Source organism: Capricornis sumatraensis, chromosome 4 (genome assembly GCF_032405125.1).
Source record: "Capricornis sumatraensis isolate serow.1 chromosome 4, serow.2, whole genome shotgun sequence".
Lineage (NCBI taxonomy): Eukaryota > Metazoa > Chordata > Mammalia > Artiodactyla > Bovidae > Capricornis > Capricornis sumatraensis.
In genome coordinates, this window is record NC_091072.1 from 159,849,148 (window position 1) to 159,876,006 (window position 26,859).

Below are 26,859 nucleotides of genomic sequence, written 5' to 3' on the forward strand. Positions count from 1 at the left end.
ATTTAGAAATTACACATTATGCTCACAAGGGAAGTCGGTCTTTAGTTTTATTTTTGTGGTTATCTTTATAATATTTGATATTAAAGATATACTACCTATATTAAATAAACTGAGACATTTCCATCTTTTTCTATGATATAGAATGGCTTACATGAAAATTATATTAGAACTCAGCTGTAAACCCATCTGATCCTAATCTTTTTTAATTGTGGCAAAATATATATACAATTAATCATCTTTGTCATTTTTAAAGTGTAGTTCAACAGTTTTTAAGTACATTCACACTGTTGTGCAACTAAGTTCCAGAACTCTTTTTTTTAATTTTATTTATTTTAATTGGAGGCTAATTACTTTACAATATTGTAGTGGTTTTTGCCATACACGGACATGAATCAGCCATGGGTATACATGTGTTCCCCATCCTGAACCCCCCTCCCACCTCCCTCCCCATCCCATCCCTCTGGATCATCCCAGTGCACCAGCCCTGAGCACCCTGTCTCATCCATCGAACTTAGACTGGCAATATGTTTCACATATGATAATAAACATGGTTCAATTCCAGAACTCTTTTTATCTTATAAAACTAAACCTATACCCAAGAAACAAGCTTCCATTCTACTCTCCAGGCCCTGGCAACTGTCCTCTACTTTTCTGCCTCTATGAATTTGACTGCTCTAGGGACCTCATACAAGTAGTAGTATCATATAATATTTGTCTTTTTGTAATTTACTTATTTCATGTGCTTCCCTGGTAGCTCAGCTGGTAAAGAATTTGCCTGCAATGCAGGAGAACCCAGTTTGATTCCTGGGTCAGGAAGATCTACTGGAGAAGGGACAGGCTACCCACTCCAGTATTCTTGGGCTTCCCTTGTGGCTCAGCTAACAAAGAATCCACCCGCAATGCAGGAGCCCTGGGTTCAATCCCTGGGTTGGGAGGATCCCCTGGAAAAGGGAAAGGCTACCCACCCCAGTATTTTGGCCTGGAGAATTCCATCGACTATACAGTCGTCCATGGAGTTGCAAAGAGTTGGACACGACTGAGTGACTTTCACTTTCACGTTCTATTTCATGTATCATAACATCTTGAAAATTCACCCATTTTTGTAGCATGTGTTAAGTTTCCTCCCTTTTAAAGGCTGAATAATATTCCATTATTTGTATAGACCGTATTCTGTTCATCTGTTCATCTATTGAACATTTCGGCTGCTTCTACTTTTTGGCTATTGCAAATAATGATGTTATGAACATGCTACTATGTTAGGAATAATACTGTTATTATCTAATACTATTAACTAGTATTATCCAGACCCTGCTTTCAATTCCTTAGGGTATATATACTCAGATGGAGAATTGCTGGATCATTTGATAATTCTATTTTTAATTTTTTGTGAGTTGCCACACTCTTTTCCATAGCTGCCTCATTATTCTGCATTCCTGGAGTCTGTTTTCAATGGGAGATCATTCAACTAACAGTGGCTTAAAAAAATGTGGCTTTATTTTTCTCACACAAAAGCAGTCTACAATGATGCAGTTCCTCAACAACGGCATCTAACTTTCAGCTTTCTTTTTTTTACACTTTTTATTTTGTATTGGGGTATGGTGGGTGGTGGTTTAATTACTGAGTTATGTCAGACTCTTGTAACCTCATGGACTGTAATCCCGCCAGGCTCCTCTGTCCATCAGATTTCCCAGGCAAGAATACTGGAGTGAGGTGCCATTTCCTTCTCTAGGGGATCTTCCAGACCCAGGGATCAAACCTGTGGCTCCCACACTGCAGGCAGATTCTTTACCACAGGGAAGCCCATATTGGGCTTTTATCAAACAATGTTGGCTTCTTAATACAATGGCTTTTATACTCAAGCTTGCTCTCTTGGCAGAAAACTGCTGCTGCACCTCCAGTCCTCTCGACTGCATTCCACTCAGGAAGGGAAAAATGCAAAGGAAAATACGAACATTCCCATTTATATTGCCAAAACTGTCACACGGCCACTACTAGCTACAAGAAAACTTCAGAAATCAAATTTAGTTTTATGATTCTATAATAGATGCAAGCAAGGAAGGAAAAGGTTGTGGCAAGGTATTGGGCCAGCCAACTACACCACTCCCTGCCATTGTCTAATTTTTCAAATGTTTCACTTTTTCCTGATCAATCTTGGCAATTTATATTTTTTTGAACATCATCCATACAGATTTTCAATTTTTAATTATATAATTATTTGCTTATAAGAGTCTCTTAAAATTATTCTAATTTTCTCATTTCTAATCTGCAGATGATTGCTTCTAACTTTTCTTCCCTTCATTAGAGTTGCAGGGTTTATTTGTTTTATTAGTCTTTCAAAACAACCAGTTTTTAGATTGATTTACCCTTTTCTATCTGAAGTTTTCTATTTAACTGTAGCTTTAAAATTTTTCGTTATTGTTTTCTTTATTTTGTGATTTCAATTTCTTAAAGTAATAAATTCCCTTATATTTCATTTTTATTTTTTAATAATGTATTTTCCTTTTGATATAGCTTTACTGTATCTCAAAGATTTTGTGTTCACCATTTTTGAGACATTTTGTAATTTTCCTCTTGATTACTTGTTTGATCCCTAAACTATTGAGAGGTACATTTTTTAATTTCTATGTAGACATAAAAAATTTGTCACTATTTCTATTTCATTAAATTATAACCAAAATGATCTATAAAAATCTCTAAAAAAACTACTGAGGTTTCCATTGTGGACAAGCATATGATCAGTTTTTAGTGTTTCACAGCTAATTTAAATAATATCTCAAATTTATTGAGCACATGTTTTGTAAAGTTTATATTAACCTATTTAATCCTCTTAACAATGCTATGAAATAGTACTATTACTATACCCATTATTATTGATGAGAAAATTAAAGCATTAAAGCGTTTAAGTAACTTACTCAGAGCCACATTGCTAGTGTTAGAAATAGAATCTGGATTTAAGCTTACTGATTGAATTACCAATTCCTCTAAGTTATTGTTTTTGTCTACTTAGATGTGTCCAATTTTGAAAGACATACATACAGTGAAATGCTTCATTATAATTTCATTTCTGTTAACTAGCTTTGTTTTAAATATTTAGGTAGTATGCGCTGAAAAGAGTGTTGAAGATTCTTAACCTTAAGGTTCACCTTGTCTGATACCATCACCCCTGTTCTGTCTGCATTTGCCAGGTGCTCATCCGTAATTTTCAACATTCAATTTTAAGACAGTTTCTTACAATGACATTTAGCTGAGTTTTGCCTTTTAAGCTATGAGGATCTTGGTCTTTTATTTATTAACATATAAATTTTTATTTATGTATTTATTTTTGGCTACACTGGGTCTTTGCTGCTGTGTGCAGGCTTTCACTAGCTGTGGGGCACAGGCTTCTCGCTGAGGTGGCTTCTCTTTCTGCGGAGCACAGGCTTTAGGCCACGAGGGCTTTAGCAGTTGCAGCACATGGGCTCAGTAGTGGTGGTGCACTGGCTGAGTGGGTGGTGCACAGCAAGTGGGATCGGAATTCCTGGACCAGGGATCACATCCATGTCCCCTGCATTAGCAGGCAGATTCTTAGCCACTAGACCACCAGCGAAGTCCGATCTTGGTCTTTTAATGGGAAATTTAAATCTACTCATGTTTACTGTAATGACTGATTAGCAAAAATTTTATTTCCCCCATCTTACTTTTTATCCTTTATTCTTTTCTTGCGTTATTTTGCTATTTGTTCCCATGTTAATTGAATGTACTTTTAAACATTCTAGTCCCACCCAACTTCCTCCACCCACCAAGATACAATCTTCAGAATATTCTTCATCTCCTCACAGGTAAGATTTGTGGGACATATTCATTTCTCTCCATCTCTATTTCCCAGGTTTTGCTGAGTTAGGTTAGCACTGCTCATTTGTTACAATTAGGTCTGTTCTAACACATGTGCTGCTGAGAGCACTTTCTCTGGTGTGTTTTCACGTGGATCATGTGGATGATGTCATTTTTGCATCTGCTTATCTGCAGGTTCCTGAAATGTAAATATCTTGGGATGTGCTTTTCCCTCGATTGCCTACAGCTCTTACTCTAGTCTCAACTAGTTTTATAATACAAGCTTGATTTTTTTATGTATAAGGAATCTTTCTGAAGGGGGGTGACGTATTTTAGCACTGCCTCTATACCCTAGGACTTAGGGAACTACATCTGTGTTAATGTGTGCCTTTTCTCATTAATCCCACATGCAACTGTGCGTGTCCTTTCAATTGGTAAATTAAGGTGGATCCTCAGTTTAAGAGACATTTTCTTTTTTAAAAAATTACTTCTTTGTGCTCCTTTTCCAATTTCTGAAAATTTTATTAGTCTCATACCAAGACTCCTGAGTCTACCTAAGTTTCTATTTTCTCACTATTTTCTTACCTTTGCAATTTTTCCCCTGACACTGAGATACTATTTCACTTGTCTTCCAGGTTATTAATGTGGATCTCAACAACGGCAATCCTATCCTTCAATCCATCTATTGCATTCTATAGTTTCAGTTCAGTTCAGTTCAGTCGCTCAGTCGTGTCCGACTCTTTGCGACCCCATGAATTACAGCACGCCAGGCCTCCCTGTCCATCGCCATCTCCCGGAGTTCACTCAGACTCATGTCCGTCGAGTCCGTGATGCCATCCAGCCATCTCATCCTCTGTTGTCCCCTTCTCCTCCTGCCCCCAATCCCTCCCAGCATCAGTCTTTTCTAATGAGTCAACTCTTCACATGAGGTGGCCAAAGTACTGGAGTTTCAGCTTTAGCATCATTCCCTCCAAAGAACACCCAGGGTTGATCTCCTTCAGAATGGACTGGTTGGATCTCCTTGCAGTCCAAGGGACTCTCAAGAGTCTTCTCCAACACCACAGTTCAAAAGCATCAATTCTTTGGCGCTCAGCCTTCTTCACAGTCCAACTCTCACATCCATACATGACCACAGGAAAAACCATAGCCTTGACTAGACGGACCTTAGTTGGCAAAGTAATGTCCCTGCTTTTGAATATGCTATCTAGGTTGGTCATAACGTTTCTTCCAAGGAGTAAGCGTCTTTTAATTCTATAGTTTAGAAACACATATTTCCTTTTTTGTGAAAATATTCTTGTGAGTGGCGTTACAGAGAGGGTCAACATTACACTGTATCTCCCTGTGTCTGTTAGTCGCTCAGTCATGTCCAACTCTTTGCGACCCCATGGACTGTAGCCACCAGGCTCCTCTGTCCATGGGATTCTCCAGGCAAGAATACGGGAGTGGGTTGCCATTCCCTTCTCCAGGGGATCTTCCCTACCCAGGGATCGAACACAGACCTCCCACACTGCAGGCAGATTCTTTACCATCTGAGCTACCAGGGAAGACTCCCTATTTCTTTAATGCTTCTAGTTTTTTGTTCAAGTGTTGATGGCTCCTGGAACACCTTAAATGCATTTATGCGTTTTTTTGCCTATTTGAGGTTCAGGTCTGCATACTGAAGCACCCCCAGTGGCAGATGCCCCATAGATATTCTCCAAAGGCCAGCAACTACAACAGAAACTTGCCAGTGCCCCACTCAGAGATGGAGGAAAAGATGTCTCTCTGGTCTCCCTGCTGCTGCTAAGTCACTTCAGTCATGTCCGACTCTGTGCGACCCCATAGACGGCAGCCCACCAAGCTCTGCCGTCCCTGGGATTCTCCAGGCAAGAACACTGGAGTGGGTCGCCATTGCCTTCTACCACAAACTCAGGAATTGGGGGGCCATAACCTACAAATATTTAGCTTCATGAGGGTCAAGACTAAGCCTGGGACAAATATTTAACCTTCCTCCAGGACTCCCCTGGCTTCCCTGATGGCTCAGATGGTAAAGTGTCTGCCTGAAATGCAGATCAAACCTGGGTTCGATCCCTGGGTCGGGAAGATCCCCTGAAGAAGGAAATGGCAACCCATTCCAGTATTCTTGCCTGGGAAATCCCATGAATAGAGGAGCCGGGTGGGCTGTAGTCCATGGGGTTGCAAAGAGTCAGACACGACTGAGCCTTCTTTCTTTTCTTTCAGTACTCCCCTATGCCCTGATTCTTCTCCTAGCTCTCTTCAAAGACCAAAAGAGAAGCCCTACCTCAGCTTTTCCTGGTGGCCTTTCCCAGAACCCAAGATCTCATTCACACCCAACTCTCTACTAGGGTCAGGTGAGACAGACACAGGTGGGAACCTAGTATAAACACGGATAGGAAACCAGATTCATTCAAGCTGCCACATTCCTGAAACTTCCCCTGTGCCTAGGCCTAAATTTGTAAAATCTCTGAAAGTTTAATTTTTGTATACCTTAGATCAAAGCATAGTTTGTTTGTGGTCTCATGCTTATAGAAAAAGATTAAAATTAGCTGAGTAACTCTGCCAGAACACCTCCTTGAATAAAAAATCGATCATTTGTATAAACAAAAGAAGAAAGCTAAATAGGAAAAATAAGTAATCTAAAAGCATAATCCTGATTTAGTATCTCTTAAAGTTTACAGTGTCAGACTTTATTTTTGGGGGCTCCAAAATCACTGCAGATGGTGACTGCAGCCATGAAATTAAAAGATGCTTACTCCTTGGAAGAAAAGTTATGATCAACCTAGAAAGCATATTCAAAAGCAGAGACATTACTTTGCCGACTAAGGTCCGTCTAGTCAAGGCTATGGTTTTTCCAGTGGTCATGTATGGATGTAAGGGTTGGACTGTGAAGAAGGCTGACCGCCGAAGAATTGATGCTTTTGAACTGCGGTGTTGGAGAAGACTCTTGAGAGTCCCTTGGACTGCAAGGAGATCCAACCAGTCCATTCTAAAGGAGATCAGCCCTGGGATTTCTTTGGAAGGAATGATGCTAAAGCTGAAACTCCAGTACTTTGGCCACCTCATGTGAAGAGTTGACTCATTAGAAAAGACTCTGATGCTGGGAGGGATTGGGGGCAGGAGGAGAAGGGGACAACAGAGGATGAGATGGCTGGATGGCATCACTGACTCGATGGAACTCTGGAAGTTGGTGATGGACAGGGAGGCCTGGCGTGCTGCAATTCATGGGGTCGCAAAGAGTTGGACACGCCTGAGCGACTGAACTGAACTGAAAGTTTACATTTCAAGTAAATTTGTGTGTGGGATTATAATATTCAAATAAATGATACAATGGGTGGAAGCATTATTGAATTTCTTTTGTCATTTTCAGAAAGAATGTCGTCTTTCTGAGCATGACATTGAAATCCAGAAGTTATAAAAGATTAATAAATTTGGTTTCATAAAGATTAAAAATATGTATGTGACAAAACAAAGTTAAATGTCAAACAGTTACTGAATAGCAAAAAGGAATAAACTTTTGATACACACAACATGAATTTCAAAAGCATTAGGTTAAATGAAGAAAGCATAAAACAGAAGACTACTATTGTATGATTATTCTACTTATATGAAATTCTAAGTGAGAAAAAGCTACAGTGATAGAAAGTAGACTGAGCTGCCAGGTCCAGAGGTTCTACGAAGTCCCGGGGAAGGGACTGACTACAAAGAAGCCCAAAGGAACTGTGTGTGGCGGGGTATGGAAATGTGGTATATCAGGATTTTGGTGGTGAATACATACACTTGTCAAAACTTACTGAATCGTACACTTAAAATTGGTGACTGTTACTGTATATAAATTATACTTCAATATAGCCAACAAAAATAGCTGAATAGAAAGTATATTTATGACATACATGCTAAGAAGTAATTTGCTTATTATACAAATAATTCTTAAAGTAGCTAATAAGACAAATAGCCTAATAAGTTCACAGAAAAAAAATACATGAGTAAATAAACAAATGATAAATATAAGAGTAAATGCTCAACCTCAGTTATAAGAAATGCATATTCAAACAATTAGATTTTTTTTTTTTTTTTACCAGATTGGCAAAGATTAAAATATTTGCTAGTACCTAGTGCTGCAATCTAGGGACATACAAACTCTACGGGTTTTCTTTCAGTGGGAATTTAGCAGCATCTATCAACTTTTTAAATACACACATCCTCAGACCCAGAAATCCCACGTGTAGGAAATCATCTTAGAGATGTAAGTAAAGGTATACTAACAACAAATATTTATATAGTGCTTACATTTTTGTCAGGCATTAAGCATTTTATCTTGAATAGCTGATTGAATCTTTAAAGTAACTCTAAAAGGTTCAAGGTACGAAGGGGCTAGGGAACTTGCCCAAGCTCATACTGCTGGTAAGTGGGCAAGTCAGGATTCAAACTCAGGCAGTGTGGCCATAGGATTTATATTCTCAGGCACTGTGTTACTTTCTCTTTCCAAAGAAAGTTGAATGCTGCCTCATTTGTAATAACAAAAACCAAAGTGACACTGGTTAAAATCTATATAATAAAATAGCAGGAAGGACTCATTAAAAAACAAAGTAGCTCTCTATATGCTAAATGAAAACACTGTCCATGTTGTGATACTAAGTAAAAAGCTTGTTGCAAACACAATCAATAGCAAAAGTCTATTATAAAACAAATCAGGAAAATAATACATAGACTTGCACGTACCGAGAAAATTTCTAGAATATATGCGTCAAACTATGTTTAACAAATACCACTGAAATATAAGGACGGGCAAGGGAAAGATTTTTATTTTTTACTTTATTCCATTTTGCATAATTTGACTTCTTTAAACTAACGGCATGGTACTTTTATCACCCAAGAAATTTGCTTAAAAACACAATTACTCTACTTAGTATTCTACAATTTCTACATGGATTTACCTTTAATTCTTGGATTAGTTGGGTTCTCCTGTCTCTTAAATTCTTTAACTCTTTCTCATCCCAGCATCTAGCCTTGAATTTTAAGTCACTTGACCCTCCAGAGATCACTCCAGATTTTAAAAATAATGTTCCATCAAGAGCTACTGTCTGTAAAATTAAAAATATTTTACCTTGGAGAAATGTACACAAAGAAGATAAAAACAGAATATAACACAACAACTTATACAGCTAAGAATATGTAGTTAAAAAAACTATTTACTAAACTCTATCATAAGACAACTAGCTCATGAGGGACACCAGCCAGCAAACTCACTGTTTTGTATTTTCAGGCACAAATGAGTAGCAAAATAAAATTATATGTTAGTCCCAAACATATTCAGTACTGAGAAGAAAAAAACCAAGAGTATTTGTATTTAATATCTCATACTTTGCATTATGTAATACTGTATTTTAAAGACTCTGACACACATGTCAAAGACATTCTTTGAAAACAGCCTTAGTTACTCTAGAATATCAAAAATAACATGTACTCTAAAATGAATATGAAATTGGACCCCAAATTTTAACTGAGTCAAATGTATAAAACAGCTTGAAATTTATAGTCTTGCTTTATGGAATAAATGAAAGCAATTCTCAGTGTTTTTAAAATGTTTCTAATTAATTAGTCAGAGCAGAGGAGAGAGCCTGTGGAGGACTAAAGCCACGTAATGTAAACTAATTTAAAAAAAAGCCAACAGGAGCCTCATTCATTCCTAGATTCAGACACTCCGTGTGACTGCTGTGTTTGAGACATTCTATACTGGGAACTGGAGTGACCAAAAGAGAGTCCAGTATGGCACTGACCCTTATGGTCAGACTAGTAAGGAAAAGAAACACATAAACATATCATTACAACGTGAAGTAGGAGACAACAGAAACAGAGTAATCTGTGGGCATAAAACTGGGGTGTTCCAACCCAGCCTGGAAGGTTCGCAGAAGCCTTCCAGAGGCGGTGAAGGCTTTCACTATGTCTTATCAAAAGTATGAGTTAGAATTAGATTAATTACATTTAACAGAAAACTTAGTTTCTCTCTTTTGCAATTTCAGAGGTAAACATTCCAGTGTGCGTATGTTGCTGCACAGTTAACCCACACTCCTGTCATACCGCTCTGCCACCCTTAGTATTTTACTGGGATTACCCCTCCGAGGGGACAGGCCTTTTATTTTCTGGAAGGCATTGGGGGTTCCCTTCCCTCCCAACTGTTAGCTTGGCAATGAGTTTTCTCATCACGTCTGAACTCAGGAAGGACACTAGATCTCTACCAGATACCAACAGCAATGGCACAGAAACTGAACTCCTGTAGGTGGTGTCTGATCCAGAAAGAAGTTTCCCTGACTAGGAAGCCCACTGTTACATGACCACCTTACTCCTCTGACCTCTCCATAAAAGCTTCCCTCTCCTGGAACACTTCTAGCTCATGCCGTTTTTGCCAGCAAAGTACACCTATACAGAATGAAAGCTGACGGACTACACAGGCTCCGCTGCTCCTCTGCCTTTCGGCTGTTCTCAATAAAGCTTGCTTTTACATCCACACTGTAGGTCACTAGTCATGTGTCAAGCGGCTCTTATCTGACAACCTTCAAAGTCATTCTGTAGTCCAAGATGACTCCTAGAGCTCTAGCTACTGTGTCTGAATTTCAGGAAGAAAGGAAAGAGTGAGGCTGCTAGACAGGGCAGATCACAGAGTTCTTTGTACGTCATCACAGGAAGAATGTGGATCAAACGCAGCTGAGGACTGACAGGGTGTGTGGAGGGGCTGGAGATTAGCACTGTCTGACAGCAAACGAGAGAGATGGTGAGATGTGAACTTTAAACAGACCACTCTGGCAACCATACGGAAAATGGACTGACTGGTCCACGTGAAGCCAGAGTTGATGGTATGAAATCAGCTAATAATATCTAAGGTAAAGAAAAGGAAAAAGATTTTGAGATATATTTAGGTGGTATAATTTTAAAAGTTATGGGAACTGCAGAGGTTATAAGGAGATCCATGAGTAAAAACCAGAATTTCATTTGGTTAGAAGAGTGGTACTAAGAATTGAGATCAAGATTTAGAAAGAACATGAGTTTAGTTTTATACATGATAATTTTATACTGTCTGTGGGCTAACATTTTACCTACTGATAATGTATATCTTGACTATTTCCTAAAAGAAATTAATTCTTTTATAGATTAAAGATTATTGTACTAAATATAAATATACAATAAGACAGCTACAAATAAGCGATAGCAAATTAAACTTGATGAAAAAAGAAAGTATAACTAATTTAGACTATGATGAGAAGTCAATTCAATCAAAAAGAAAAATTATTAAATATACTGGGATAGATAATCACCCATTTGGGGGGGGAAGCTAATATCCACATCTAATAATACATATTAAAATTAATTCTAGATTAAAATTAAAATATAGAAGTGATATCATTAAAAAATGTAGTAAATACATACTTGATCTCATGGTAAAGACCCAATTATACATATATCAATACCTACAAAGGCTAAGAGTAATATAGCTGACTATCAAATATCTGGCACATAGACCACAACACTCACTACATCTTTCAAGAGTATGGTTGCCAGACTTAGGAAATAGGATGCCCAGTTAAATCTGAACTTCTGATAAACAACAAATAACTTTTAAATTTATGTCCAAATATTTGATCTGGCAACTCTATAGAACATGTTAGGGACGTTTTCCTATTCCTTTATTTTGGGGGGGCTCCACCACGTGGCATGTGGGATCTCAGTTCCCCACCAGGGACTGAACCCATGTCCCCTGCACCGGAAGTGTGGAGTCTTAACCACTGGACCACCAGGGAAGTCCCGATTTTCCTTTTTGAGCTCTATTTCCAAACTGAACATTTATTAACTTGTTTTTTACATGTGTAAAAGTCAAATGTGACACACACACACAAATTTGTGGGCTGGCTTGGCAAGAAGAGAGAGAAGTGTATCAAGAACTTTGAACTAAGAAGCTGTCATAACACATATGCTATCCTATGCCCACTCTCTCTTTCCAGGCATCACACTTGGCCAAGTCAACTTCCCCTCTTAGAGCAGAGGGTACTCACAATTTTCTGAGATTCTTTTTATTACTTTGTTGGCTGCTGCTGTCATTACTGTAACTATTTATCATACTATGCTTGACATAGTGCATATATGCTATTCAATTGCATGTTTGCACCCCATGAGTAAATATGATTTCCATCTTATAGACTGGGGCTTACAGATATTAAGAAGCTTGCCTAAAGCCATCTGTTGTTGTTTAGTTGCTAAATCATGTCCAAGTCTTTGCCACCCCATGGACTGCAGCACACCAGGCTTTTCTGTCCTTCACTCTCTCTCGGAGTTTGCTCAAATTCATGTCCATAGAGTCAGTGATGCTATCTAACCATCTCATCCTCTGCTGCCCTCTTCTTTTGCCTTCAATCTTCTCAGCATCAGAGTCTTCTCCAATGAGTCGGCTCTTCGCCTCACGTGGCTGAAGTACTAGAGCTTCCACTTCAGCATCAGTCTTTCCAATGAATATTCAGGGTCCATTTCCTTTAGGATTGACTGGTTTGACTGCCTTGCTGTCCAAGGGACTCTCAAAAGTCTTCTCCAGCACAATTCAATTCAGTTCAGTTCAGTCGCTCAGTCGTGTCCGACTCTTTGCGACCCCATGAATCGCAGCACGCCAGGCCTCCCTGTCCATCACCAACTCCTGGAGTTCACTCAGACTCACGTCCATTGAGTCAGTGCTGCCATCCAGCCATCTCATCCTCTGTTGTCCCCTTCTCCTCCTGCCCCCAATCCCTCCCAGCATCAGAGTTTTTTCCAAGGAGTCAACTCTTCACATCAGGTGGCCAAAGTACTGGAGTTTCAGCTTTAGCATCATTCCTTCCAAAGAACACCCAGGGCTGATCTCCTTCAAAATGGACTGGTTGGATCTCCTTGCAGTCCAAGAGACTCTCAAGAGTCTTCTCCAACACCACAGTTCAAAAACATCAATTCTTCGGTGCTCAGCCTTCTTCACAGTCCAACTCTCACATCCATACATGACTACTGGAAAAAACCAGCACAATTAGAAAGCATCAATTCTTCAGTGCTCAGTCTTCTTTATGGTCCAACTCTCACATCCATTTCTTGGTAGCTCAGCTGGTAAAGAATCCATCTGCAATGCAGGAGACCCCAGTTTGATTCCTGGGTCAGGAAGATCCCCCAGAAAGGGATAGGCTACCCACTCCAGTATTCTTGGGCTTACCTGGTGGCTCAGCTGGTAAAGAATCTGGCTGCAATGTGGGAGACCTGGGTTTGATCCCTGCATTGGGAAGTTCCCCTGGAGAAGGGAAAGGCTACCCACTCCAGTATTCTGGCCTAGAGAATTCCATGGACTATTCCATGGGGTTGCAAAGAGTTGGATATGACTGAGCAACTTTCATTTTCACTCAAATCCAGACCATATGGACCTTTGTAAGCAAAGTAAAGTCTCTGCTTTTTAACATGCTGTCTAGGTTTGTCATAGCTTTTCTTTCAAGGAGCAAGCATCTTTTAATTTCACAACTGCAGTCACTGTCCACAGTGATTTTGGAGCTCATGAAAATAGAATCAGTCACTGCTTCTACTTTTTCCCTTCTATTTGCCATGAAGTGATGGGATTGATGCCATGATCTCCATTTTTTGAAAGCTGAGTTTTAAGCCAGCTTTTTCACTCTCCTCTTTCACTTTCATCAAGAGGCTCTTCAGTTCCTCTTCACTTTCTGCTATCAGAGTGGTATCATCTGCAAATCTGAGGTTGATATTTCTCCTGGCAATCTTGATTTCAGCTTATGATTCAACCAGCCCGGCATTTCACATGATGTACTCGGCACAAAGCTAAATAAACAGAGTGACAATATACAACCTTGACATACTCCTTTCCCACAACTGAAGCAGTCAGTTGCTCCACGTAAGGTGTTGCTTCTTGACGTGCATACAGGTTTTTCAGGAGACAGGTAAGGAGGTCTGGCATTCCCATCTCTTTAAGACAGGGACTAAAATCCCTAAATCAAAAGTTGATCAAACATCTATGTCCATGTTCTTAATAATCACCATGTTATAGACCTCCTTTAATTCTAAAAATGAAATAGGCACCAATTCATAGAATTATAGGGCTTTTAAAAATAGTTTCTAGGTTTATTAAAAGAATTTATTTCTTTAGTATCAAATAACCTATTTTCATTTGATTGACAGTCAAAGCTATTCTGGCAGGACTACAATTTCTATTTCTAGCCTGAAAATTACAGTTTACAATGGTTGCTCAGTGCAGTCATCCTATGCCTATTTGGGGGCTTGCATTCCCCAAAAAATACCTTGGGAATCTCATATAAAATAAGAAGTTGGGGGGCATTTAAAAATATTAGTAGCATTAAATAAAAGTTCCAGAGAGCCTGGCTTAGGAAAAGGAGGATTTCTTTGGCATTAAAAATTCATTCTGAGGTATATCCAATCATTCCACTGAACCAAATTCAACTGTTTCAAGAAATTCTGTTTCAGCGTTATAAGCTGCTGAAGCAGATCCTCTGTAACTTTTGTGTTATATAGGTTATACGTATATTTAAGCTGTCTTTCACAGGTATGGAAAATAATATACTTTAACATTTCCTTTTACTTTTGAATGGGTAAGACATTCACATAGTTCAAACTCCAAAAGATACAGGGCATAGAGTAAAAAATTTTCCTGGCATTGCTAGCCCCTAAGACCCAGTTACCCTCCCTAGAGATAATCAATGCTGTCAATTTCTTATGTATTCTTCCAGAAATATCTTTGCATAAACAAATACACATCTCCTTTCCTCATGTTTTACACAAATGGTAACATAATAAGCACTAGTCTACTTACTACTTTTAAAAAAACTGACTATATCTTGGAGTAGTCATATATAGATTTAAGTTGGACTATAAAGAAAGCTGATCGCAAGAATTGATGCGTTTTAACTGTGGTGTTGGAGAAGACTCTTGAGAGTCTCTTAGACAGCAAGGAGATCCAACCAGTCAATCCTAAAGGAAATCAGTCCTGAATATTCATTGGAAGGACTGACGCTGAAGCTGAAGCTCCAATACTTGGGCCACCTGATGCAAAGAACTGACTCATCTGAAAAGACCCTGATACTGGGAAAGATTGAGGGCAGGAGGAGAAGGGGACTACAGAGGATGAGATGGCTGGATGGCATCACCGACTCAATGGACATGAGTTTGAGTAAACTCCAGGAGTTGGTGATGGACAGGGAGGCCTGGCGTGCTATGGTCCATGGGGTTACAAAGAGTCGGACACAACTGAGCAACTGAACTGAAATCTTGGAGATTATCTGAGACTTGTACATAAAGAGCTTCTTTCCCTCTATTTAAGGTTATATAGTGTCCCATTTTATAAACACATTATAACTTTACTGAACAGTCTTGCGCAAATTGTTTCCAAATTTCTTGCTGCACACAATGGTTCAATAACTAAATCTTGTATATATATCATTTCATACACATACGATTTTATGTGTATGTAAAGTTCTTTACAACTGCTAGACTTGCCCCTCACATAGCTGGCACAAATTTACATGCCCAGAGCAGTGAACCCAAGGGTCTCTTTCCCCATAAAGTGCTATCAAACTTTTTGATATTGATCAATTTGACAAGTGAAAACAGTATGTTGGTATAGTTTTAATGGGAATTTCCCATATTTTAAGTAAGGGTGAGTTTTCGTATTTAACACCAATTATACATCTATTTCTGTTTTATTGACTATGCCAAAGCCTCTGACTGTGTGGATCACAATAAACTGGAAAATTCTGAAAGAGAAGGGAATACCAGACCACCTGACCTGTCTCTTGAGAAACCTATACGCAGGTCAGGAAGCCACAGCTAGAACTGGACATGGAACAACAGACTGGTTCTAAATAGGAAAAGGAGTATGTCAAGGCTGTATATTGTCATCCTGCTTATTTAACTTCTATGCAGAGTATATCATGAGAAACACTGGGCTGGAAGGAGCACAAGCTGGAATCCAGATTGCCGGGAGAAATATCAATAACCTCAGATATGCAGGTGACACCACCCTTATGGCAGAAAGTGAAGAGGAACTAAAAAGCCTCTTGAGGAAAGTGAAAGAGGAGAGTGAAAAAGTTGGCTTAAAGCTCAACATTCAGAAAACGAAGATCATGGCATCTGGTCCCATCACTTCATGGGAAATAGATGGGGAAACAGTGTCAGACTTTATTTTTTGGAGCTCCAAAATCACTGCAGATGGTGATTGCAGCCATGAAATTTAAAAGACGCTTTACTCCTTGGAAGAAAAGTTATGACCAACCTAGACAGCATATTCAAAAGCAGAGACATTACTTTGCCAACAAAGGTCCATCTAGTCAAAGCTATGGTTTTTCCATTAGTCATGTATGGATGTGAGAGTTGGACTTGTGAAGAAAACTGAGTGCCGAAGAATTGATGCTTTTGAAGTGTGGTGTTGGAGAAGACTCTTGAGAGTCTCTTAGACAGCAAGGAGATCCAACCAGTCCATTCTAAAGGAGATCAGTCCTGGGTGTTCTTTGGAAGGAATGATGCTAAAGCTGAAACTCTAGTATTTTGGCCACCTCATGCAAAGAGTTGACTCCTTGGAAAAGACTCTAATGCTGGGAGGGTTTGGGGCCAGGAGGAAAAGGGGATGAGAGAGGATGAGATGGGTGGATGGCATCACCGACTCGATGGACGTGAATTTGAGTGAACACCAGGAGCTGGTGATGGACAGGGAGGCCTGGCATGCTGCAATTCATGGGATCGCAAAGAACTGGACACGACTGAGCGACTGAACTGAATATTTCCTTTTATGAACCTAAGTTTGCTCCTCTCCTTTGTCTATTTTTCAACTTTATTTCTGTTCTCTACCTGATTGATTTGTGGCAAATTTTCTTTTTTATGAGTAGAAAATATTTTCTCTGGTTTGCCATGTCTTTTGATTTTGCTTATAATGGTCTTTTCTATGCAGAAATGTTATGTTTATGTAAATTTATGCATAGCGATTAAGAATGGCTAAAAATCACTCCAGTATTCTTCCCTGGAAAATGCCATGGACAGGAGCCTGGCAGGCTACAGTCCATGGGGTCACAAAGAGTTGGATATGACTAAGTGACTAACACTTTCACTTTTTCACCCATGTTTTTAGCCTTGGGGTTGGCTTTTTTTATTTTTGGTCATATTGGAAAGTCCTTACTATCTCTGAGGTTAAGAAAAAAATTTCCCATAGTTTCTCTTTTATTTTTTAACATTTACATTTCTGATCTATGAATATATTGATATAAGGTATGAAGTGTAGAGTCAACTATATTTTATTCCAGATGATACCCAGTGTTTTCTACCTACTGTACCCTGCATTTTTATTCTCTCTTGTTTAATGTATTTAATTTTTGGAAAAATGATGTTTTCACAGATTACCAGCTAATTAATGACATTTTTCTGGGTCTGTTTGTTTGCTACATCATATTAGAAGGGTAAAGCATAAATGAAAGTGAAAGTCGCTCAGTTGTGTCTGACTCTTTGTGACCCCATGGACTATACAGTCCATGGAATTCTCTAGGCCAGAATACTGGAGTGGGTAGCCTTTCCCTTCTCCAGGGGATTTTCCCAACCCAGGGATTGAACCCAAGTCTCCCACACTGCAGGTGGATTCTTTACCAGCTGAGCCACAAGGGAAGTCCAAGAAAAGTGGAGTGGGTAGCCTATCCCTTCTCCAGTGGATCTTCCCACCCAGGAATTAAACTGGGGTCTCCTCCATTGCAGGCAGATTCTTTACTAACTGAGCTATTAAGGAAGTCCAAAGCATAAACAGATATTTCTATATATGATTTAGAGAAATAACCATCCAGTCTATGAGAAAAGGAAGCAAATAATTGTTGTTTCTTTGCTTAAGGGAAATGGATGAAATTCCCTCATATTTCCACATGTATTGAAAGAGACTCTAGATTTTAAAATTTTGTCACATGAATTTTTAAACTATTTTAAGACTGAGTTATAAATATCTTAATGACTAAACTACAGCTAGCAAAATCACTGTAATTTATATTATATAGTTTACACGTACTATATGTAGTTTATAAACTAACAAAAATATAATTTTGTGATATAACTTGCAATGTTTGAACAAGGAAAATTTTAAACCACATTATCAAGACAATGGAAAGACATCAAGTCCATGGAAAACCAAAAGCTCAAATTAAAAACCTCAGGTGATTTCTGTGAAAATATGACATCTATCCAAATGTCTTTTGCAACCTAAAACACAGAATATTCTTCAAGTGGAATAATAACAATCGGAAGATGAGTCCCTGGAACATACTTCAAGATAAAAATATGATTTATAAAGATGATTAAAATTTTGAAATAACAAAAAGAAAAAAATATAGCCTAAAGGAGTAAGGCATATTACTATGAACAAGATACAAACCATCAATATACGGTGAATGAAGGAAAAGTTAAACACAGTCTTATCTTCATGTGACTTCTTTAAATTCATCACACAAATCTTCAAAAATCAATTTTACAAATATACAAAAATAACTTTAGCATGGTTAATGAGGTAGCAAATAAGGAAGATATTTAAGTAGCTCACTTATTACACCTGCTTAAATTTAATATGGAGAAATCAACGACAGAGATCACATTAAGATTATTATAGCTACAACTACTAAAGTGTATGAGAAGTTAATCATACAAGACAAGTCAATATATTTAATATGGGAAATTCCTATCTTTCATAAGAATAGCCTGCTTTGTGTTAATTTGCGATCCTGGACATTTCACATCAATGTGTGTAAACTGACTAGCAAATACAAAATGACTATCACTTTTTTGAGAGCTATTTCCTGGGCACTATAAAAGCATTTTGCATGTTATTACTTATTTAATCCTATAACTCTATGAAATAAGTACCATTATTTCTGCCACTTTAGATGAACAAACTAAAAGGTTTAGAAACTTGCCTAAATTTACATAATTAATTACTAAGTAGTATCACTGGTCTTTTTTTCCTTTTGCAAGTTGCTCAGTCATGTCCGACTCTTTGCAACCCCGTGGACTATACAGTCCATGGAATTCTCTAGGCCAGAATACTGGAGTGGGTATCCTTTTCCTTCTCCTGTGGATCTTCCCGACCCAGGAATCTTCCCAGCCCAGGGATCAAACCCTGGTCTCCCACACTGCAGGTCGATTCTTCACCAGCTGAGCCACAAGGGAAGCTTAAGAATACTGGAGTGGGTAACCTATCCCTTTTCCAGTGGATCTTCCCGACCCAGGAATTGACTGGGGTTTCCTGCATTGCAGGCAGATTCTTTACTAACTATCAGGGTATTTTTACCAGCTATCAGGTTCTTTACCAGCTATCAGGGAACTGGTCTTACTCCATAATTAATGCCCTTAGGTACTATGTTATCACAAAGTAGTTTTTAAAAAAAGACTATATCAGATAATTTGAATAATTTTACACTGCTTAATTAAATACAAACTCTATTTCAACTGAGAGGAAATAATATTTTTAAAATCTAAATTATTTGAAAGACTAATATTTAGTAACCTCATTTCAATTGTGCTATTTCTATATAACTTCAAATGTGTTAAAACCTTGAATGTATAAAAGGACAGTTAGTATCTTCATTAAACTATAGAATAACCGAGAATGTAAACTAAGCACCCAAATTGTTTCCTGGTATTCAGAAATGTATGTATTTTATATATATATATATGCTGCTAAATATATATATATATAAATATAAATATATATACAGGGAAAATCTGAGATCCAACAGGAACATTTATTGTATATATAGTTAAAAATTAACAGCTTTAGGATATCACTACAATAAATCTAACTTTCAAAATATGATTTCTGATTTGGGGAAATATTAGAGAAATTAATTTTTTGAATACTTAACATTACAAAAACTACTGCAGCCATGAATATCTTAGGTTCTGTTAGTCTTCCTCACATAGGAGAACATATGAAAGCATATATAAATATTTGTATATGTAATATGTTAGTCTTACAAATACTGCTTTAAATTATCCAAAACTGCAACTTAAATCTCTTACTTTCCGTCTTTCAGGTCCAGCGAAGGCAATATGCCTTGCTTCTTCCAGAGTCTCACAGACAAGGCCATTTCCACACACAAACTGAATTACTTTCTTCAGCTGAGGAAACTGAGTCTTTATGACATCAATCATCATTTTACAGCCTTTAATCTCCCTTAATCTTTCATTGATTGGTTTAATCTAAAAGGTTTAAAAAATACTTGATATATTAGGTATATTAAAATATAAACCAAACATTCAGGACATTCTTTTTCAAAGAACATATATAACAGTAAGTGATTAGTAGTATGCACTTATACACAATAAAAATTAGATGAGAATCTGATAAACAATACCACTGGCTTTATTTAATATTTTTAAAAAATATACTTCATCAAATGCCAAAAGACATAATTTCCAGATTAAATTTTATCACTAACTAGTTGGGATTAAGCAATGACAGAGAAACTCTTCCTGCTCTCAAAATCATAAAATCTAGTGGGAGAAAATACCTATTTATATACTTTCAAAAGAATGGCACAATAGTATGGAACTCAGAAAACCATTTTAGGCTTAAATATCAGGAAAGCTTGTAGATCCCCTTTGACATGACTTAAGTTGGGTTGATAAAGAGATCAAAAGATATTTGCAATGTGTTACTGAAAACCAGCAAGTATAATTTCATTTTCATAAATAAAAACCCTATATATAACCAAAATATGTGTGCACATATAAATATTAAGTTTAGATACTCTTAAGACCTTTCAATACATATCTCAAACCTCAAAATTTAGCTTGCTCCACCAATAGCTGACACAGATTTACTGGACCACACATTTACAACTGAAACTCTGGGTTAGCATTCCACTGACAGAACATGCATTTCATCCTTCTCCAACATACTATGCTACAGGAGAAAATAAACTGCTGGCTAGGGGTGCACTGCTAGAGCAACGTGCTCAAAGTCATTAAGGTAAATTATGGCAAAACGAGGGAGAAATGATATGGAGGCAAGAAAGACAGCTGCCACTGCTGCTAAGTTGCTTCAGTCATGTCTGACTCTGTGCGACCCCATAGACGGCAGCCCACCAGGCTCCACCATCCCTGGGATCCTCTAGGCAAGAACACTGGAGTGGGTTGCCATTTCCTTCTCCAGCGCATGAAAGTGAAAGTGAAGTCGCTCAGTCGTGTCCAACTCTTCGCGACCCCATGGACTGCAGCCTACCAGGCTCCTCTGCCCATGGGAGTTTCCAGGCAAGGGTATTGGAGTGGGGTACCATCACCTTCTCCAGATATTATTCTTTGCCTGTCAATATATTAACACCAGCCATTTGAATGACTAACTGGCATCCAATCAATGACTTTGTAAATTACTACCACAGTCTCAGGCAATAAAGACATACTTTAAAAGACAGTATTTTATCACTATTAAAAACTAAGGATTTAAAATTTCTTACATCAAGGTAATCTAGTGCAAGGAACGTCTCAGGTTCAGCTCTTTCCTCCTTCAGAAATCGAATACAATCTTTTGCTACCTTTTCAGAGGCTACAACAATGGCAACCATGTACCGACCAAAAAGTTTAGTAACAGCCAGCTGGTATTTCTTATGAATAGGATGACACAGGTCAAGAAGTCTTCCAAACTTCACAGATTTCAAAAAGGAGAGAAAAACAAACACATTAATGAAAAACATATAATTCATCATTTTTTTAATGTAACAAAGCAGCACAGACCAAAACTAATTTTACAAAATTATAAACATCATAATTTAACAGTCTCAAATGGAAAACGGAAATAAATTTCTAGTGGCTCAGACAGTAAAGAATCCGCCTGCAATGTGGGAGATCTGGTTTCGATCCCTGGGTTGAGAAAATTCCCTAGAGGGCACGCCAACCCACTCCAGTATTCTTGCCTGGAGAATCGCCATGGACAGAGGAACCTGGTGGGCTACAGTCCATGGGGTCACAAAAAGTCAGACACGACTGAACAACTAAGTACAACACAGCACATGAAATATGTTAGGTGTGTCATATTTCATTTAACAAAAGACTAATAAGGAGAGACTAGTAATACCAAGGTATTAAAATATTTTACAAACCTAGTAATTAAATAGTATTCATTCATGACTTTACTTTTTAAATAAGAATCTGTGAGGCATTACTGCATGCAGGTACTGAGCCAGGCACTGGGTAAACATGCCTGAACAAAACAGATCCTCTCTAACCTCACAGAGCTTTCAGATTAGTAGGGGAAGAAAATAAATAACCAATAATTATACGCATGTACAAAGTAGAGTTAAAAGAGACACTGTGACTAAGCACAGAGTGCTCTGAGAATGTGTAATAGGGACCAGGTTGACCTAAGAAGCCAGAGATGGCTTCCCACAGAGAAGTGTTTTTGAGGATCTGAGGACTGGTCAAGAATCAGACTGAAGTTCAAAAAGCCTAGAAAACATCAGAATGCCAGCAGTCCTGTATCAATGCTCCCTAGAACGTCTTGTAGATTCAATTTTACGTCTTTAGACTCATTTGCTAGGTTCTACATCAGAAATACTAATTTCTTTATGATAGATCATCATTGTCTTTAATATTTATTATCTTTTGTTTTTCTTCTCAATTCAGGTATGATTAACTAAAATCTGACTTCTAGGTCAGTAATTTGATTTTCAGCTATGTAACCCGTTTCTTGCTATTTGCAATTTATTAGTTCAGCAATGTTTGGTCTTGTTTTCTTAGTGCTAGTTGTTTATTTTATTCAGATATTTGAACTTGATTTTGTGAATTCAAGCTCTTATTAAATTGTCTACAGCACAAAAAACTTATGGGGAATTTTGTTCTGTAACTTTTCCCACAAGGTTCTTTGACTTCTAAATGCCTTTTCTTTTTTTTTTCTTTTAATATATGTACCTATACTACCATACAGCTTCTCTTCACCTTTCCTATATTTAATGTGGGCAGCTCTGTGTAAATCTTTCATTTTCTGTGATGGATAACTTTTTTTGATTGTCTCACCTAAAACTGAGATGGTTATCTCCTCTGAGCAACAAATGATGGACCAAGCATTTTCTGTTCTGTATTCTAAGGATTTTCTGATTGCCCATCACCCAAGGACTTGAACTGGAGTGGGTTACCATACCCTCCTCCAGGGGATCTTCCCCACCCAGGAATTGAATCAGGGTCTCCTGCTTTGCAGGAAGATTCTTTACCAGCTGAGCTACCAGGGATGCCCACGGGTTTGAAAAGCTAGGGTAAATGAGAGCTGTGCTAAAGCTATGCATGTATTTTACTTGAATAACTGAGTTTTGTTTTTTCTTCAATTAATATCCCATACTAAGGTTTTTCTTCTTGGGGGAAAGAGAACAAATCCCATTTTGGGGGAGAGGGCTTTGAATTGGCTTCTCAATTTAATGAAGAGCTCTAGAGCCTTCACTTTCATCTAAGAGAAGCAGAGGTCCATATTCTCTGATTCTACTTGAGTGTTAGTTTTCTACTCAGAATGAAACAAAGTTTGCTTCTTGCTAGATTAAGGGATACTGAGAATTCTCAGAAATTAATCAATTTACCAGTTTGCCTTCTGCAGAATTAAGAATCAGCAATGCTGTATTTTAATCTTTAAAAAGAAATCCTGGACTATTACTATTTTCTGAAGGTTAGTAGAGCATGATGTGTGAGCCCCTTTCCTCTTTTGGTTGCTGAACTAGTTTTTCTGATTTTCCTTGGTATTGGGGGAAGAATTCTGTGACCCACCCTTATTCTTCTATCATTATCTAGAAACAAAGACTAACACTTAAGAATCAGAAAGGCAAAAAAAGATGCTAAAACGAAATGAAGATGGGCGAAGAGAAAAATAGGAAACCCAACAGAGTGTGGTATCAAGGAGGCCAAAAAACAAGTGTTTCAAAAAGTGCAAGTGGTTAACAGTGTCAAATGCTGGAAAAAAAAGGCTGTCATGAAACAAGGAGCACACAGTGTCCACTGGTGTTAGTGACAAGAGAGTGAGATGACAGACCCCAATATCAAACTATGAAGTGGATACCTCACATAACAGGTTAGATATTGCTGCATTGGGGCTAATGAAACAAACTAGTAATACTGGATGGACAGTCAGATTTAGAGAATAAAAATTCACTGTTCAAAAGTATGCCAACAATGTCCATTGAAGAAAGTACTTAAAAAAAAAAACCTGAAATCATGAAGAAAATGAGGTTTAAGGCTATGTGTCTACAGGGCAACAGACTATTTCATATACCCATATCCTTTGGGGATATCTGGACTCTCTGGGTAATGTGTTCATATCAACGTTTCTTCCCGATAATTACTTACCTATAGACATTACTGGGGATTATACACATTTTACCCCAGTTACTATTATGCCTTAAATATAAACAATAAAACAGAAAATTTATAGGTTTCTGAAATAATACTTCCTAATAATTTCAAATTTTTAATCACAAATAAGAAAGCTTGGCCTTTTTATTTCAATTACCACTGAATCTGGGTAAAGTCTCTTAAGGTGTTCCAGAATCTCTGCTCTCTTTTGCTGACGTTTTCCTTCATGGGTATCAAGTCCAGCATTCTGCAATTCACTTCTAATAAGATTCAATTCTTCATTAACTTCAGACATTCTTAATTTTGTTTTTTCTATTTCATTTACTAAGTTTTCCTCTTGCTCTTTTTTTTCTTTCAAGCAATTCCTGTATGACAATAACAATAATAGCAAAAAGAAAAACCAAAATTTAGGAATTGCAATACACTCTAGCCTGGCATCACAGGGGAATGGGATAGAGCTCTATCTATTTCAAATGGTGAAAAATACAATATAATATACCTAACACCAAACATGAGCAAAAGATACTTAAATCATTCTTTCTTGAGTCAAAAGATACATATTTCTGGATTCTGAGAAAAAAGAATAGATCACTCACTATAACCATAGCAATCATCATGAGCTCAACAGTAAGTAAATGTCAATTAAAAAGAAATTCTTAGTGATAGAATACTTAGGTGCTGATAGTTTTCATGACATACTTTTATTATAAAATATCAATACCAAAGGAGAGTTTTAAGTTTCACCACTGTTAAACATTTATATTTTCAAAATCTCAACCTTAACTGGTTAATTATAATTTTTAATTATCTACAATGAAATAAAAAAACAATGGGAGAGAACATTATGATACAGGGGAAGCATTCACCACAAATATACAAGATCCCAGAGATACAGGAAAGCTGCAAGCAATTTTTTTTACTATACCTACGTGCATGTTTTTGTATACTCCTCCAACTTCTCTATTCGCTTTTTATGATCTTCTATTTGTTCCTTTATGTGTTTTATATTTTCCTAAAATAGGAAATGAAATCTGAAATCAATTATAGCAACTCCAAACAAATCGTTTTTCACTAGATGCCTAGAACTTGTAATAGCATGCGTCTGTGCATTCTAAGTCACTTCAGTCACGTCCAATTCTTTTGTGACCCTATGGACCTTAGCCAACCAGGGTCCTCTGTCCATAGGATTCTCTAGGCAGGAATACAGAAGTGGGCTGCCATGCCCTCTTCCAGGGGATCTTTCCGACCCAGAGACTGAACTCGCGTTCTCCTGCAGCTCCTGCCCTGCAGGCAGATGCTTTATTGCTGAGCCACTGGGGAAGCCTATAATTGCATGTTATTCTAAATTTGAAATATATAGATAACCATATGAAAATTCTCAGGAGAGCAAATTTTTATTTTGAAAAGGCAGTATGGTAAAAAGTTTTGAGGTTTCAGGAATCAAGGTTCAAATCTTGGCTCCATCATTTACTAGATATCTATCTTCAGCAAGTTTACTGGTAACTTTAAACCCCAAGGGGATTATTTTCAAATATTTATATACAGTCCTATCTCTCTCTCAAACTAACTCATTCAATAAATATTTATTCACAGCCTACCATGTGCTAGAAACTACAGATACTATAATCAACAAGACAGAGTCTCTGCTCTCAAGGACTAAGGTTTTGTGGGAGAAACAGACAAGTAATTCCACTAGAGTGGCTCAATACTGTAACTGTATAGGAATCTAATAGGCAACTACAGGCTTGTGGAAGGAGGACTTCACAAGTCTTGCTCCACTCACTTTATCACTAAGTCCAAGGATTGTGGTAGTCTCTAATTTGTTTACCTTTAACCTTTTTCCTGTCTAATTCATTCTGTGCATTACAGCAACATTAATTTGTTTTCAGTTCAGTTGCTCAGTCGTGTCCGACTCTTTATGACCCCATGAACCGCAGCACACCAGGCCTCCCTGTCCATCACCAACTCCTGGAGTCCACCCAAACCCATGTCCATTGAGTCTGTGATGCCATCCAACCATCTCATCCTCTGTTGTCCCCCTCTCCTCCTGCCCTCAATCCTTCCCAGTATCAGGGTCTTTTCAAACGAGTGAACACTTCGCATCAGGTGGCCAAAGTATTGGGAGTTTCAGCTTTACCATCAGTCCTACCAATGAACACCAGGACTGATCTCCTTTAGGATGGACTGGTTGGATCTCCTTGCAGTCCAAGGGACTCTCAAGAGTCTTCTCCAACACCACAGTTCAAAAGCATCAATTCTTCAGCGCTCAGCTTTCTTTATAGTCCAACTCTCACATCCATACATGACCATTGGAAAAACCATAGCCTTGACTAGACAGACCTTTGTGGACAAAGTAATGTCTCTGCTTTTGAATAAGCTGTCTAGGTTGCTCATTCCAAGGAGTAAGCATCTTTCAATTTCATGGCTGCAGTCACCATCTGCAGTGATTTTGGAGCCCCAAAAAATAGTCAGCCACTGTTTCCATTGTTTCCCCATCTATTTGCCATGAAGTGATGGGACCAGATGCCATGATCTTCGTTTTCTGAATGTTGAGCTTTAAGCCAACTTTTTCACTCTCCTCTTTCACTTTCCTCAAGAGGCTTTTTAGTTCTTCTTTACTTTCTGCCATAACGGTGGTGTTATCTGCATATCTGAGGTTATTGATATTTCTCCCGGCAATCT

General features: G+C 38.0%; 1 protein-coding gene across 1 annotated transcript in view; it reads right to left on the bottom strand.

Annotated features, from left to right (window-relative positions):
* SMC1B (structural maintenance of chromosomes 1B) overlaps positions 1-26,859 on the bottom strand; it is an 83,451-nt gene that overhangs the window by 36,005 nt on the left and 20,587 nt on the right. Inside the window, exons 8-12 of the mRNA XM_068971560.1 lie at positions 25,107-25,189; positions 24,335-24,542; positions 21,306-21,491; positions 19,870-20,049; positions 8,745-8,891 (exon numbers count right to left, since the gene is read on the bottom strand). Coding sequence (XP_068827661.1) covers positions 8,745-8,891; positions 19,870-20,049; positions 21,306-21,491; positions 24,335-24,542; positions 25,107-25,189 — 804 coding nt within the window. The remainder of the gene's footprint in view (positions 1-8,744; positions 8,892-19,869; positions 20,050-21,305; positions 21,492-24,334; positions 24,543-25,106; positions 25,190-26,859) is intronic.